Source organism: Chiloscyllium punctatum, chromosome 17 (genome assembly GCF_047496795.1).
Source record: "Chiloscyllium punctatum isolate Juve2018m chromosome 17, sChiPun1.3, whole genome shotgun sequence".
Lineage (NCBI taxonomy): Eukaryota > Metazoa > Chordata > Chondrichthyes > Orectolobiformes > Hemiscylliidae > Chiloscyllium > Chiloscyllium punctatum.
In genome coordinates, this window is record NC_092755.1 from 97952651 (window position 1) to 97969953 (window position 17303).

Sequence of the window (17303 nt, forward strand, 5' to 3'; positions counted from 1 at the left end):
TACATTTGCATGTATTACAATTGAAACCCTGTCAGAATTAAAAGGGTTGATTAAAAGCAGAATATGATAGATAGAGACACGGTTATTTTAATCTGTGCTAAATCATACAAAGTGGCTGTCACCTTAAAAGTTCTGCCAGAAGATTCCAGACTGTTCTGAAAACTGATGAAGGAGAAAAAGTGATGAGAACATTCAGCAAAAGGAACTGACACATCCTGGTGCAGGAAATTATTGGGTGGTGTTACTTGCTGTATTCTTTCATTATGGCAACCCTGAATCTGATATTTCAATAACACTCAGGCTGCTCATTAAAAAATAATAAAGCAGTGATTTATAAAATGAGTCCAGTGCCAACTATTTGCTGTTCATTGCATCTTTGGCAGCGCAGTCTACATTTGTCAGAACTTGCAGGGAGGGGAGATTTAGAAACAAAAAATTGTTTTTATGTTTATTGAGTGAGAACAGTCTTTTACAAGAATACTTAATGCTGAGAATAACAAGACTAAATATTTATGTTGTTTTACAGAAGAACAGAACAGTTCAGCATTTTAAAATGTTAAAGTACGGCTGGATGACCTTCATGTCAGGAATGGCACGTTCCTGTTCAAGGATTACATGGTTGCCAAGAGCAACTAGAAAAAACACTAAGCGAATTGAGACCAAACATATAGAACGCAGAATAGTAAGTTATTAATGAGGAAAAAAATTAAGCTTTTCCTGCTTAATAACAGATTTGAGAAAGATTTGCTTATTGTTTAATTTACACTGCATTGGGAGTGATTAGGGAGTCCCACTTAATTATTAGTTTAACCACAGCATGCATGGCATACTGCTATTGTCATGAGTTTACATGAAGGTCCCTAAAATATGTTTATTGTCATATTTAAATTAGTGTCAACCTCATGTTGATCAGATACCGCAAATATATTTGAGCAGAATATTTGGCGGGACATTACAAAATGTAGCCAAATAAAAGTAAAATATAGCAGATGTTAGAAAACTGAAATAAAAATAGAAAATGCAGGAGAAACTCAGTAGGTCTGTCAGCATCCTCTGCATGAAAAAGGTTCCCCCTTAGGTCTCTTTTATATCTTGCCCCTCTCCCTCTAAACCTGTGCCCTCTAGTTCTGGACTCCCCCCACCCCAGGGGAAAGACTTTGTCTATTTAGCCTATCCATGCTCCTCAAGATTTTGTAAATCCCATAGCCTCTGACGCTCCAGGGAAAATAGCCCTAGCCTATTCAACCTCTCCCTATAGGTCAAATCCTCCAACCCTGGCAACATCCTTGTAAATATTTTCTGAACCCTTTCAAGTTTCACAACATCTTTCCGATAGGAAGGAGACCAGAATTGCACGCAATATTCCAACAGTGGCCTAACCAATGTCCTGTACAGCCGCAGCATGACCTCCCAACTCCCGTACCTAATACTGTGACCAATAGAGGAAAGCATACCAAACGCCTCCTTCACTGTCCTATCTACCACTTTCAAGTAGCTATGAACCTGCATTCCAAGGTCTCTCTGTTCAGCAACACTCCCTAGGACCTTACCATTAAGTGTATAAGTCCTGCTAAGATTTGCTTTCCCAAAATGCAGCACCTTGCATTTATCTAAATTAAATTCCACCTGCCACTTCTCAGCCCATTGGCCCATCTAATCATGATCCCGTTGTAATCCAAGATGACCTCCTTCGCTGTCCACTATATCGCAATCATTCTGTGAGAACACCATCAGAAATCACATGCCATCCTGACCTCGCCATGTGTCCTTTGCTACCTACCTTTGATTCTTTCTTCCCATTCAATAAGCCTAAGTTCTTTACCTAGTGCCGCTGTGGTAGCGCCATGGTTCTAGAACTGGGCTTGTTCAAGGAGCATATCAGTAGAGCTGGCAATTCAGCTCCTCAAGTTTGTTCTACCATCCAGCTGATCTGTATCTCAATTCCATTTATGTATTTTTGTTCCATTTTCCTTGTTTTTTTTCTAGTAAAACTCTATTGATCTTAGCCTTTAAATCTCAAATTCATGCAGCATTCACAGCCTTTTGGAAAGAGAATTTCCGATTTCCTCAACCTTTTGTCTGAAAAACACTTGCTGATTTTGTTCCACAATGGCCTGGCTCTTGAGTATTATGTTCTCGACATTTCCGGCAAAGGGAATCATGTCTCTGTCTTCCTTATTGAATCATTTTAAATTCATCCAATAGACCATCTCACTAACTTATAAAGCCAGTGGAATTGGTATTAAATTTATGGAACCTATTTATTAATCTTACCTGAGTAAATCTAAACCTAAATGATACCTTTCAAGGCCAATGTATCTTTTCTGGGGTCCTGTCCCTAAATTGAACACACTCTGTCTAGATAACTGTGGTTCCCCAAGTTCCTGTGAATTTTGATATTGGAGGCACTCCAATTCACATGGCCTCCTCTTTCATTTGTTGCTGTTCTGCTAAAACCCCATGAAAGCTACAGTTAGAGAATAGTTTCTGGCAACTTAGCAGGAAATAATTATCTAGCTTTTTGTAATGTCTGAATAAAAATATTCCCAACAAGATATTCCAGGTGTGGAAACAAAATCTGTTCAAGAAAAAGCACAGTATGTATGAAGCATTGAAAAATAAACTTTTCACACAACTATCAAACCAATTTCCAAAGTCTATTCCCAATAAGAGACCCATCACATAAGTTGTCATAAGAAGGAGACAGAGCGCACTCCAGAAATACCACAAGCCTGGCTTTTGCAATAATTTAGCTTGGAGATTCCTATTCTTGATGGTAGTATTTCACACATGCCTGACTGGCCGAAAACAAGTCCCATGACAGTGAAGTTCATTGCAGCGATATGCTTGGCTGAATATTTGCAACTCTCTTGTATATTGCTAAATAAGTGTCATTGGGCTGTTTAACCATGGATGACATTGGAGCTGAATTTTAAACATAGAACATAGAACAATACAGCACAGAACAGGCCCTTCGGCCCACGATGTTGTGCCGAACTTCTATCCGAGATTAAGCACCCATCCATGTACCTATCCAAATGCCGCTTAAAGGTCGCCAATGAATCTGACTCTACCACTCCCTCGGGCAGCGCATTCCATGCCCCCACCACTCTCTGGGTAAAGAACCCACCTCTGACATCTCCCCTATACCTTCCACCCTTCACCTTAAATTTATGTCCCCTTGTAACACTCTGTTGTACCCGGGGAAAAAGTTTCTGACTGTCTACTCTATCTATTCCTCTGATCATCTTATAAACCTCAATCAAGTCACCCCTCATCCTTCGCCGTTCCAACGAGAAAAGGCCGAGAACTCTCAACCTATCCTCGTACGACCTACTCTCCATTCCAGGCAACATCCTGGTAAATCTTCTCTGCACCCTCTCCAAAGCTTCCACATCTTTCCTAAAGTGAGGCGACCAGAACTGCACACAGTACTCCAAATGTGGCCTAACCAAAGTCCTGTACAGCTGCAACATCACCTCACGACTCTTGAATTCAATCCCTCTGCTAATGAACGATAATACTCCATAGGCCTTCTTACAAACTCTATCCACCTGAGTGGCAACCTTCAAAGATCTATGTACATAGACCCCAAGATCCCTCTGTTCCTCCACCTGACCAAGAACCCTACCATTAACCCTGTATTCCGCATTCTTATTTGTTCTTCCAAAATGGACAACCTCACACTTGGCAGGGTTGAACTCCATCTGCCACTCCTCAGCCCAGCTCTGCATCCTATCTAAGTCCCTCTGCAGCCGACAACAGCCCTCCTCACTGTCCACAACTCCACCTATCTTTGTATCATCTGCAAATTTACTGACCCACCCTTCGACTTCCTCCTCTAAGTCATTAATAAAAATTACAAACAGCAGAGGACCCAGAACTGATCCCTGCGGAACTCCACTTGTAACTGGACTCCATGCTGAATATTTACCATCTACCACCACTCTCTGACTTCTACCGGTTAGCCAGTTTTCTATCCAATTGGCCAAATTTCCCTCTATCCCATGCCTCCTGACTTTCCGCATAAGCCTACCATGGGGAACCTTATCAAATGCCTTACTAAAATCCATGTACACTACATCCACTGCTCTACCCTCATCCACATGCTTGGTCACCTCCTCGAAGAATTCAATAAGACTTGTAAGGCAAGACCTACCCTTCACAAATCCGTGCTGGCTGTCCCTAATCAAGCAGTGTCTTTCCAGATACTCGTAAATCCTATCCCTCAGTACCCTTTCCATTACTTTGCCTGCCACAGAAGTAAGACTAACTGGCCTGTAATTCCCGGGGTTATCCCTATTCCCTTTTTTGAACAGGGGCACAACATTCGCTACTCTCCAGTCCCCTGGTACCACCCCAGTTGCCAGTGAAGACGAGAAGATCATTGCCAACGGTACTGCAATTTCCTCTCTTGCTTCCCACATAATCCTAGGATATATCCCGTCAGGCCCGGGGGACTTGTCTATCCTCAAGTTGTTCAAAATGTCCAACACATCTTCCTTCCTAACAGGTATCTCTTCTAGCTTATCAGTCCGTTTCACACTCTCCTCTTCAACAATACGGTCCCTCTCGTTCGTAAATACTGAAGAGAAGTACTTGTTCAAGACCTCTCCTATCTCTTCCGACTCAATACACAGTCTCCCACCACTGTCCTTGATCGGACCTACCCTCGTTCTCGTCATTCTCAGGTTTCTCACATATGCATAGAATGCCTTGGGGTTATCCTTGATCCTATCCGCCAGGGATTTTTCATGCCCTCTCTTAGCTCTCCTAATCCCTTTCTTCAGGTCCCTTCTGGCTATCCTGTATCCCTCCACTGCTCTGTCTGAACCTTGTTTCCTCAACCTTATGTAAGCCTCCTTCTTCCTCTTTACTAGACATTCAACCTCCCTCGTCAACCAAGGCTCCCTCACACGACCATTTCTTCCCTGCCTGATCGGTACATACATATCAAGGACACGTCGTATCTGCTCCTTGAAAAAGTCCCACATTTCCACCACATCCTTCCCTAACAGCCTATGCTCCCAACGTATGCTCCTCAAATCCTGTCTTACAGCATCGTAATTTCCCTTCCCCCAATTGTAAAATCTACCTTGTTGTGCGCACCTATCTCTCTCCATAACCAAGGTGAAAGTCACAGAATTGTGGTCGCCATCACCAAAATGTTCACCCACCAACAAGCCCACCACTTGTCCCGGTTCGTTACCGAGTACCAAATCCAATATGGCCTCCCCTCTGGTTGGACAATCTACATACTGCGTTAGAAAAGCTTCCTGGACACACTGCACAAACACTGCCCCATCCAATCTGCTTGATCTAAAGAGCTTCCAATCAATATTTGGGAAGTTGAAGTCGCCCACTACTACGACCCTGTGGCTTCTGCACCTTTCCAAAATCTGTTTCCCAATCTGTTTCTCCACATCTCTGCTGCTATTGGGGGGCCTATAATAAACACCCAATAAGATGACTGCACCTTTCCTATTTCTGACTTCAGCCCATACTACCTCCAGAGGCAGATCCCCCTCAAACTTCCTTTCTGCAGCCGTTATACCATTTCTAATTAGCAATGCCACCCCCCCTCCTTTTTTACCACCCTCCCTAATCTTACTGAAACATCTGTAACCAGGAACCTCCAACAGCCATTCCTGTCCCTCATCTATCCATGTTTCCGTGATGGCCACAACATCGTAGTCCCAGGTACCGATCCACGCCTTAAGTTCACCCACCTTATTTCTGATACTCCTTGCATTGAAGTATACGCACTTGAGCCCATCTCTGTGTCCGCAAGTAGTCCCTGTCAGTGCTACCTTCTCCACAGCCTCCCTACAGTCTTGGACATCCTGACACACAGCTAGCTTACTTGCTGGACTACAAGTCCGGATCCCATCCCCCTGCCAAATTAGTTTAAACCCCCCCGAAGAGTGCTAGCAAACCTACCCCCCAGGATATTGGTGCCCTTCTGGTTCAGGTGCAACCCGTCCTGTTTATACAGGTCCCACCTTCCCCAGAATGCAGTCCAATTGTCCAAATATCTGAAGCCCTCCCTCCTACACCATCCTTGCAGCCACGTGTTCAACTGCACTCTCTCCCTATTCTTTGCCTCTCTGTCACGTGGCACCGGCAACAACCCAGAGATGACGACTCTGTCTGTCCTAGCTTTTAGCTTCCAGCCTAACTCCTTGAGCTCTTGAATGACCTCCCCACCCCTCTTCCTACCTATGTCGTTGGTGCCAATGTGTACCACGACTTCTGGCTGCACACCCTCCCCCTTAAGGATTCTGAAGACACGGTCCGAGACGTCTCGGACCCTAGCACCCGGGAGGCAACAAACCAGCCGAGAGTCTCGCCCATGTCCACAGAACCGCCTGTCCGTCCCTCTAACTAGAGAGTCCCCTATAACTAGCGCTCTCCTCTTCTCCCCCTTTCCCTTCTGAATCTCAGAGCCACAGACCCCTTCACTGCAGCTTACACCTGCAAGGCTGTCCCCCCCAACAGTTTCCAAAGCTGCATACTTATTTTTTAGGGGAACGACCACAGGGGAACCCTGCACTGCCTGTTTCTTCCCCTTCCCACCTCTAACTGTTACCCAGCTACCTCTGTTCTCCGGCGTAACTATGTCCCTGTAGCTTCTATCGATCACCCTCTCAGCCTCTTGAATAATCCTCAGCTCATCCAGCTCCAGTTCCAGTTCCCTAACTCGTTCGGTGAGGATCAGGATCTGACTGCATTTCCTGCACACGAAGTCGGCAGGAGTATCGGTGGTCACCCCTACCTCAAACATCCTGCAGGAGGAACATTCCACCGCCTGCGCTGCCATGACTGTACACTGTCTCCAAAAACAAGAACACTGAGTCAATAACCTGTGGACTTTAAAGTTAGGTTAGAGGAGGCCCTACGGAAGTAGGACCTGGGGTCTAGAACACACCCACTCAAATACTAATCACTTACCTTCCCGCCCAGCTATGCGCTCCAACCTCACTTCCGCTGCCCGCTACAGGTAAGTAATTTTGAAACAAACTGTCTTACCTTAGCTGTAGTCTCCCGGGTTCGCTTTACCTCGGCCGCTGCTCCCACTCATTTCTAATTTATGAGATCCATACATACACTTTGCAGCAGGGAGGTTTGCTGTTGTCCAACATCAGAAGCTTTGGCTGAATTTTCTTTTCCTATCATTGAGGTACCACAACTGCTGCCCGGCTTGAACTAATGCAGCAAATGTAAAGAATTTGCAATCAATTTAACACATCATTACCTGTCCAGGGACTTCCCAAGATATTTGACATACAACTGGAGTAAGTCAAAAATCAACATTCCTATGTAAGTCAACATGACAGGTGGTTCTGTGAGCAAGCTGCAATAAACACTAATATGTCACATTATTGATGCAAGTTGAGGAAGAGGTATTGGTCAGGACACTGGAGGAATTTGAGCAACCTGTGTAGATTTTTATTATCCACCTGAAGATAGGCTACAAAATCCTGGTTTAGTGTTTCATCTGAACCATGCAATGTTCTCAGTCATTTTCCTTCAGTTTAGATTCTGTGCTAAAGTGCTCTTGATAAGTTTGAACTCTCAAATTTGTCACTTAGCTATGACAATCACACTAAGACAAACAACTCGTGAACCAACGATATTTGATTTATCAAATTGAGAGAAGGTAAAGCAGTTTGGATTACATTACAATGGTTGTATCAACATAGATTATGAAAGAAGCCCAGGAATGGGAGCATTGGGAGAGAGAGAGTGACATATCGAACAGCACTTTATTTCCTTTCTTTTAGAACATTAAATCACTTTATTGTCGCCTGTTTCATGAGGTTTGCATATTGTGTTCAGGGATGATAGTTCCCTTCACTGCAGCACATCTCTGCTGTGAATTATTTGTAGGATTCAAATTCTGTCCAAAGTTTTCTGTATAATTTGAGGGCTAAGTTATTGGAAATGTTAATTAGAAACTTACATAAGACGATGTATGCACCTGGCTCAGCATGTAAGCTTCACCTCAATTACTCACATTTGTCCACTGTCTGAGGCTGATACGACTTTGTTAGACTATTTTGCTCCATCAAGTATTCTCCCATATGTCTATCTCAACCTGCTACCAAGGCAATAAGTGGAGTTAGCATTGAGCTGAGTTGGACACACTGATACCTTTCACTGACGAAGCAATTGATAGTTTTAGATTATCAGTGAAACAGAATAGAGTAAGATAATACTCTTTGTGATTTGAACCTTCAAAGACGTAAAAGAACATTTTTCATTTTTCCCTTCAAAACTCGTGGATCTCAAACTGGTGGTCATTTGCCATTGTTTTCAGAATTATCTCACATTTAAGATTTTAACCATCATTTCACTGAAGTAATGAGGAATGTGAAGAATGTCCCTTGGATGTCCGAAGGACTTGAAGAAACCTATTGGCTTGCTTCCACGCTGTAGGGGATTTTATGATTCTATTCTGTTACACTATGGATTGAGCAATTTGTTTTGCTTACTGAATGACTGGCTAAAAACTAACTTGAACAATTTTGATTTGGTTGATTTATAATGTTTGGTGATTTTTGATTGGCTTTTCCTATATATTGAATGATTTAAATTTAGTTTTGGACTGATCACCAATTGATTAATATGAAATTGAATTTGATCAGCACATTTAAATTTTGTCCTGCAGATTGTTATGCCCTTGAGGTGTGACAGTGCAGATGCAAGTTTCATAGTTAAGTGGTTTCACATGCAACAAGAGTGCACGAGTCAATAAAGAGATGTTGAGGATCATAATGAACTATCTAACAGCTGAAATGCAAGAGACATATAATAAGACAGTGACCAATAATGAGAACTAAAAAGTACTCCAATGTTAGCGGAGATTCAGCCCATTGAGTGATAATATTCCACCTGAATTACTTTCTTCCTCTCTCACTGCTATTGTAAATAAATTTTTCCTTCATGTTGCCAAGTTCTGACAAGCAATACAGTATTGAAGTAGCAAGATTATTTTCAGCATTAACTGATAAAGAATTTTTTTCATTCTATTTGTTGAATCATGGAACTTGATATTCACAGTAGTGCCATGATTCATTGTGAAAGAGATTGTATTCTTGGCCAAAAAAAGCCCCTTTGGGTTTTTAATAATTTCAATGGTGGCCAATTGCTTCTGAACACTGCAGACTTGCAGTGTAATGGGAAGTGCTTGTTGGTTCTTTACCTGGAGAGCAATCATTGTTAAAACTAAAACTTAAGAAAGGTATCTTTATAATAATTATATCACTATAATGTAGGGTATACTGATCAAAGCTCAGTTCTTTTTGCATTGTTGCTGTGAACGTAGAGCAATAGGAAATATCCGCTTTTTCACCAAGATTTCCTCAGCTTCCTTAAGCTCTTGATATTGCAACATTCAGCTGGAAAGAGATCGATGCTTTTTCCCCCTGTTTTTGAATAAGCTCAAATTTCTTTCTGCTTTTTTGGAAAATTAAAGAGCAAACAGTAAAATCAGCATGGCCAGTGGATAAAATGGACTTGAGTGGCTCAGATTTCCAGCGGCTTGAAAATGGGACTGTAATGTGGTCGAAAAGCTGCTAAATTAATAGCAGCTGTCTAATGCTGACTGTATTACGGAGGCCCCATAAGCATGTGCCATCACATACCTACTGTACAATCCATATAAAAAATCGTGTGGCTCTGACTCTTGTGTTTTTCCCCCTTCCCCAAAGAAGAAACTCAGGCAGAATTCAGTTAACAGGCAATTCAAGATTGGAATTATAAATCATTCGGCAAGGCTCAAATTTGAAATGACATGCCAAAATTCTATTTTTTTTTAATGCAGTAATTTGCCTCCTTTGGTTTAAAGCTACATTGTTGATTAGATTAATCCAGCTTGGCCTCAGTCTGAATAAATATACAGAATCCATCCAAGTCCGTGAGAGAATTGTGCAGACTTAAACGCAGAGTGCACCACTTCATGATGCTGCAGTGTGTTGCTTATGATTTCACTTTTAGTGATCAGTGCTCCAAATGATGTTCTTAGTCTGTCGTGTTAGCACTCAGAATCAAACGCTCACTCAGCTTGTTTTAGACTGGACAGTTTGGTTTCAGGAATAGTTGCTTGGAAAATACAGATAAGCATAAGCAAACACCATGCTCTGCTGCCTCTTTTGCAAATATGCATTATGCTCTTCCTTTAGAAAATGTATTGCTTCTATCCAGTTCTGTATTGAACAAACAGCTGACAGTCTTATGCCAGCTACTCAGATGAATGTCACTCACTTTTGCCTGCAGTATTTATCACAGTAGTCAGGGCATTTGCTGATTTATTTTCTTGCTGTTGTTGCAATTTTCTGCAGAGCTCCCTGCTGCAGTATGAGGTTACTTACATGGTGATCCATTGTCATACCTGGCTGTTTAAAGAACACTCCCAATGTGGGACATTGCTGTTATTCTTGATGTTCTTTGGTCATATTGGGAAGCTGATAAAGAAGGTAAAAGCATGTGGGATCCAGAGCAACTTGGCAAGTTGGATCTGAACTTGGCTTAGTGGCAGGAGACAGAGATTCTTGTTGGAAGGCTGTTGAGGTTGGATGATAAGTAAGTTTGTGAATGACACCAAGATTGGCTGAGTGGTTGACAGTGAGGAGGAATGTCTCAGGTTATAGCAGGATATAAAAGGAATGGGCAGATGGAATATAACCCTGACAAATGCGAGGTGATGCACTTTGGAAGAAGTTGCAAGTCAAGGAACTACTCTATGAATAGCAGGACACTAGGAAGCTTTGGAGAACCGAGGGATCTTGGGCACCTGTCCACTGATTCCTGAAGATAGCAGGACAGGTTTTATAGGGTAGTTAAGAAGACATAAGGGATGATTGCCTTTATCAGCCTGGGCATCAATTATAAGAGCAGGGAGATTGTTGGAGCTGTATAGAACTTTGGTTAGGCCACAACTGGAGTACTGGGCAGAATTCTGATCACCATGCTTTCAGAATGATGCGATTGCACTGGAGAGAATACAAAGAAGATTGATCAGAATGTCACCTGGAATGGAGCATTGAAGCGAGGCTGAATAAGCTCGGGTTGTTTTCTTTGGAGCAGAGAAAGTTGAGGGGAAACATAATAGAGGTGTATAAGACTGAGGGACATGGAGGTTGGATAGAAAGCAGCTGTTCCCCTTACTGAAAAGGTTAAGAACAAGGGGCATTCTTTTTAAAGTGAATGGCAGGACGTTTACAGAGAAGTTAAGGAAAACTGTTTCCACCTGAAGTGTGGTGGCATCTGGAATGTACTACCTGAAAGGGGAGTTGAGATGGGAAAGGTCACCATGTTTAAAAAGTACTTGGATGAACACTTGAAGTGTCATAACATTCAAGTTTATGGATCTGGTGTGACAAAGTAGGATGAGTGTAGGATGTAGTTAGTACAGACTTAGTGGGCTCAAAGGGCTTCTCTTTACTGTAGGGTTCTATGACATTTTTGGTCATATTATGACACTGCCCTGTAAATGTGTCAGTCTGTAGTAGTGTGCGTATTTGCCCCACAGTGATGAGTACAGATGAAGAGTGCAACTGTTAGTCTCTTGGTGAATTGTGAACATACTTATGCTCTATGGTTGTACTGGGACGCTGATAAAGTAAGTCAAAGGACATAGGATCCAGGGTAAATTGGCTGGGAGTTTAGTTTTGAATCTTCCTCCCCTCATGGATAGGCTGTTGAAAAGCCAGGTAGCTATGACTTCTTTCCACATGACTTCATTTCCCTCCTGTTACCAGAGTGAACTTAAATCCACCTCCAAATTTCCATTCCATAATTGACTGTCTGGACAGGCTTGATATCGAACGTGTAGTAGAGTTTCCAGAGTACCCTATACCAGAATGTTCCTTCAGACCCCTAACTCTACTTGTTCTGAAAGCTTGGTATGCTAAGTTTCTTATTCAGTGTTATATTAATCAAAACCCAACAAAAGATCAAAGATTCAATTTGATATCTTTACCAAGTTAGTTATAATCAGCTGAGGAAATGAGAGGGTCAGTTGCATCCAGTTTCTGCTCAAAGAGCAATTATTTGGAAAATTTAAGTGAGGCTCCTGATCCTGATGATTATCCAGCTAATCCTGCTGGGAACATGTGTCTAGTAGTTGGCTCAGGATCTGATTGGATTCAACTTTGATGGCCTTCACAGTTGAATGATCAAATAGCATACATTGTCTGTGCTCTATCAGGAATAATGGGCACTTGGGCAAGTTATTGGGCAATGCCTACAACTGTTCTTATTGGAAGGGAATGAAATAAAACCTTAATGTAACATTGTCCTTGTAAATCAGCTGAGCCTGAGCAATTTGGGCCTAACTGAGCCCCTTCTTTATAAAAAAAAAAGTCTTTATTTGGCCAGCTCTGTTCATATCATTTACAGCAGTTTGACGACATGGGAAAGGCTGGTGAATAGTAATGGAAAATATTGGAAATGTATACCAGGTCACTCAACATCTGAAAGAAAGGCAGGTTGATATTTCTTGTGAAAGTCTCTATTCAAAAACATTGACCTGTGTGTTTTCTTTAACATGCTCATTGGCCTGTTTGAGCATTTTCTTTTGGATTGCTTCTGTTTTTATTCTTGTCCACAATGTGTGGTATTTAATCTGAAACTGCTGCTTTGTTTTGACACCAAGATTTCTGCTTCTTTTTCAACTTGGAAAGTTTTGTTTCAGTAACAGAAATGTTAATGTGTGCCAGAAAGAATTGCACCTCTGTGGTGAGACCATTGTGGACAGGAATTTCCTGTCCCATGCACATCCTGGACTGGGGATTTCTTGAATTCATTTTGGAGGTGATCATAACAGGAGGTTAGAGATATTGTCCAGAGAGAGAGTTATTGACTGTACAGGCAGAGATTCAGCTGCATCAGAGTTTTAATTAATCTTGATTTCCTCTTTAAACCTGAGTTATGTACTGTATTGCTATTATAATTACACAGAAAGAAAATTTCACATTTCACTCATATCAGGCAAGGTATGTCCTACTTGTGTTATTCGATCAACTTTTAAATTAGATTCATTACAAAATGGAAACAGGTCGTTTGGCCCAACAAGTCCACACTAACCCTCCTGAAGAGTAACCCACCCAGACCCATTCCCCTACACTATATTTACCCCTGACGAATGTACCTAACACTGTTAGTAGTTTAGCATGGCCAATTCACCTGACCTGCACATCTTTGGACTGTGGGAGGAAACCGGAGCACACGGAGGAAACCCATGCAGACACTGAGCGAATGTGCATACTCCACACAGACAGTCGCCTGAGATGGGAATCGAACCTGGGTCCCTGGCGCTGTGAGGCAGCAGTGCTAACCACTGAGCCATCATGCCCTCCCCGCCCCCCCCATTAGAAGTTAGAAAGTGTACATACAAATGTAGTAAAAGCAAACCAACAAATAAAGCTAACAGAAAACTAATCACGTGAAAGCAAATAGTTGCATGAGCTTTATAAATTAAACTTGTGGGGAAATGAAAAACATAAGGGCGTGAAAATTTAAAGGGGAAGTCCACATGTTGAATGAATAAAATGTTGATATTCCCTGGCGAAGCTTTGAATTTTTACATTAAAATGATGCGGGGTGTTTAATTTTAGGTGTTTTGTTTAATTCAACAAGAACAAAATCTTACTCATACGTAGGAAAGTGGGCAAGGTGCTTCACAGGAGTGTAATCAGGGCAAATTTGATGCTGTCGAAGAAGGAAGGAGATTAATAACTTGGATAATGAAATAACTTTGGTTTTAGGAGAGGTGGAGAAGCTTGAAAAGTGAATTCACAAGCATAGGTCCTAGATTGTGGAGCATAGGAGTCGAGTGAGGGATGCTTAAGATCCTCAAGTGGAAGGAATGAAGATTGGGATGAGGATTGGGTAGTTGAGGTGGAGAAGATGTACAACATATGGCATATAAGTTGTAGAAGAATTGTGCAGAAAAAAGAGAATTTTACATTAGAAATCTGTGTTGGCCAACAAGTCATGATGAGGGTGGATAGGACTTTGGTGTGTATTTGGTAATGGCAACAGAATTTGCATGACTTCAAGATTATGGAATGTATAGGTTGGAATATTGGCCAGAAGAGAGCATTGGAATATTTGAACTTGGAGATAACAAAAACAAAGATAATGTTTGTCCTAGAAAATGAACTGGGCCAGAGGCAGAAACAGGTGATGTTAGAGAACCAGACATGAATATTATTGTGATAAATTGGGCAAAGCTTGCTTTTTCACTTGTAGCATTGATACATGATCGTAACTATGTGAACACAATTATCTACAATAAAACTAAACAGCCAATGGCATGGAATAACATTATTACCAAAATTGCTTCCTCTTTTATCTGTAAATGTTGTAATTCCAACTGTAGAAAAGGAAGATAGATAAGCAACATTTGAAGTGGGAATTATAAAAGATGATGGAGTACACATGTGAGGAACCACAAATGATAATCATAAATTATAACAGGAGAACTGCAAAGCAGTGGTTGAAAATTCAAACTTCAATTAAATAGTGCTGTGTGCAGTGTTTAAGAAGGATAATTAAATGTCTAAGTTGTTTAAAGTTCATTACTAGCTAACCAGTCCTATTTGTGATTTTGTTGATTAGGTATAATACACCAGATGAAAGGAGATTATGAAAGTGCACTGAAACTCCACAAGACTCACCTCTCCATTGCTCAGGAGCTCAATGATTATGCTGCACAAGGAAGAGCCTATGGGAATATGGGTAATGCCTATAATGCCCTGGGAATGTATGACCAAGCAGTGAAGTACCACCGCCAGGAGTTGCAGATCTCCATGGAAGTTAATGACCGGGCATCGCAAGCATCAACCCATGGTAACCTCGCTGTTGCCTACCAGGCTCTGGGTGCCCATGATAGGGCTTTGCAGCACTATCAAAACCATTTAAACATAGCACGAGAGTTACGGGATATACAAAGTGAAGCTCGGGCACTTAGCAACCTAGGTAACTTCCATTGTTCAAGAGGAGAGTTCATCCAGGCTGTCCCATATTATGAACAATATCTGCGCTTGTCTCCTGACCTACAAGATATGGAAGGAGAAGGAAAAGTATGTCATAACCTTGGCTATGCTCATTACTGTCTGGGAAACTACCAAGAGGCTGTGAAATATTACGAACAAGATTTAGCTCTAGCCAAGGACTTGCATGATAAACTTAGTCAGGCAAAGGCCTACTGTAATTTGGGCCTCGCGTTTAAAGCCCTTGGTAATTACGCTAAAGCAGAAGAAAGTCAGAAGTATGTCCTATCATTAGCCCAGTCCCTAAACAACTCTCAAGCCAAATTTAGAGCTTTAGGCAACCTTGGTGATATCTTTGTGTGCAAGAAAGATGTGAACGGTGCTGTTAAGTTCTATGAACAGCAGTTGACTTTGGCTCATCAAGTTAAAGACCGGAAGCTTGAAGCCAGTGCTTATGCCGCACTGGGTACTGCATACAGACTAATACAGAAATACGACAAAGCATTAGGATATCATACACAAGAGCTTGAGGTCTATCAAGAACTGAGTGACTTGCTGGGCGAGTGTAAAGCACATGGCCACCTTGCAGCAGTCTACATGGCACTTGGTAAATATACCATGGCCTTCAAATGTTACGAAGAACAGTTGGAGTTGGGACAGAAGCTAAAAAATCCCAATATTGAGGCACAAGTTTATGGCAACATGGGAATCACCAAAATGAACATGAATGTAGTGGAAGATGCTATTGGCTACTTTGAGCAGCAGCTGGCTACACTGCAGCAGTTGAGCGGCAATGATGCAGTTCTGGACAGAGGACATGCCTATGGAAATCTGGGAGATTGCTATGAAGCATTAGGAGATTACGAGGAAGCTGTCAAATATCATGAGCAATACTTATCAGTGGCTCAGAGTTTAAATCGGATGCAAGAACAAGCCAGAGCCTATCGGGGACTTGGGAATGGGCATCGGTAAGTACGAAACTGAATGTGATCTAAGGTTGTTCATTGTGTGTATATTTGTGCATTTGTATCGCTCCCTGTCTTTTCCATACATATTAGATGTTGTTACTATTTAATCACTGGGGAGAAATAAAATACTTCAGATTTATAAAATTTCCTAAATTAAACTTAAATTACTCTAAATACATTTGGTTTCAGATCATCTGTAGAAATAACTTAAATCAGTTTGGAAAAAAAAGTGAATAAGTGTCTGTGCTAATCATTTAAATGCAGTAAATGCAGTCAGATCAAAGGAAAGCCAAAAGAGCTTTATACCTTACTATACTGCAGTTAGCATATTACATTGACACACTTGTATTACTGCTATTCCTCGGGCTGATATTGAATCCTATAAAAAACATATGCCTGTCATTACAGAATGCACACTGTTAGGGAAAAAGTGGGTGGGGTGCCAGGTTTTTGAAATGCTTCTGCCATTTCATGCATGGAGCCATTCAGCACAGATTCAAGATGTCTCTTGGGTCTCCATAATTAGAGTGGATTTTATGATGGTATTGAGATTGGGTTGATGTACCATTAATTGCCCTCTTCAGGGTTTCATTTGGTGACAGATTGGGGATTGCCTTCCAATCCCTGACTTAATTGGAGAAGGGGCAGGAAATTTGTGGGGACCTCACCTACTACTCTCTCGCTTGGTCATTACCAAACCTTGCTGTGGGCACAAGACATGACCTTAGATTTGCTTACTCCGGGCCAGGCAGTATGGAAGGTTTGAGTTCTAAAGAAAGGCTGGATAGGCTGGGATTTCTTTCACTGGAGCAGAGGAGGTTGAGAGGTGACCTGATAGAAGTTTGTAAAATAATGAGAGTTATAGATAGAGTTGATGGAGTTGCCTTTTCCCTAGGATGGGAATTTCAAGACATCGGGGCACATTTTTAGGGTGAAAGGAGAGTGATTTTAAAAAGATGTAAGAGGCAATATTTTTACACACAGGGTGGTTCGAGTGTGGAATGAACTTCCTGAGGAAGTGGTGGATGTGGGTACACTTACAACATTTAAAAGACATCTGGATGGATACATGAATAGAAAGGTTTGGAAGGACATGGGCCAATAGCAGGCAGTTAGGACTAGTTGAGTTTGGTATTATGTTCAGTATGGACTAGTTGGACCAAAGGGTCTGTTTCTGTGCTATATGACTCTATGACTGATATGCCTACTCTGGAGTTTGCATGTGTGAATGTTGGAAAAAAACAAGATTAAAACAGACAACACAGTGAAGTTCAATGGAATAAACTTCCAACACTTGATATCTCATTCCATGCATGAAGTATTAATGCTAGGTAGG

The 17303-nt window shown here is 41.7% G+C and overlaps 1 protein-coding gene across 6 annotated transcripts in view; it reads left to right on the forward strand.

Annotated features, from left to right (window-relative positions):
• Positions 1 to 17303, forward strand: part of ttc28 (tetratricopeptide repeat domain 28) — a 760569-nt gene that overhangs the window by 537968 nt on the left and 205298 nt on the right. For all 6 annotated transcript variants that reach the window (XM_072588038.1, XM_072588039.1, XM_072588042.1 and 3 more), the window contains one exon: positions 14626 to 15967. In XM_072588038.1, the coding sequence (XP_072444139.1) occupies positions 14626 to 15967 (1342 nt within the window). The remainder of the gene's footprint in view (positions 1 to 14625; positions 15968 to 17303) is intronic.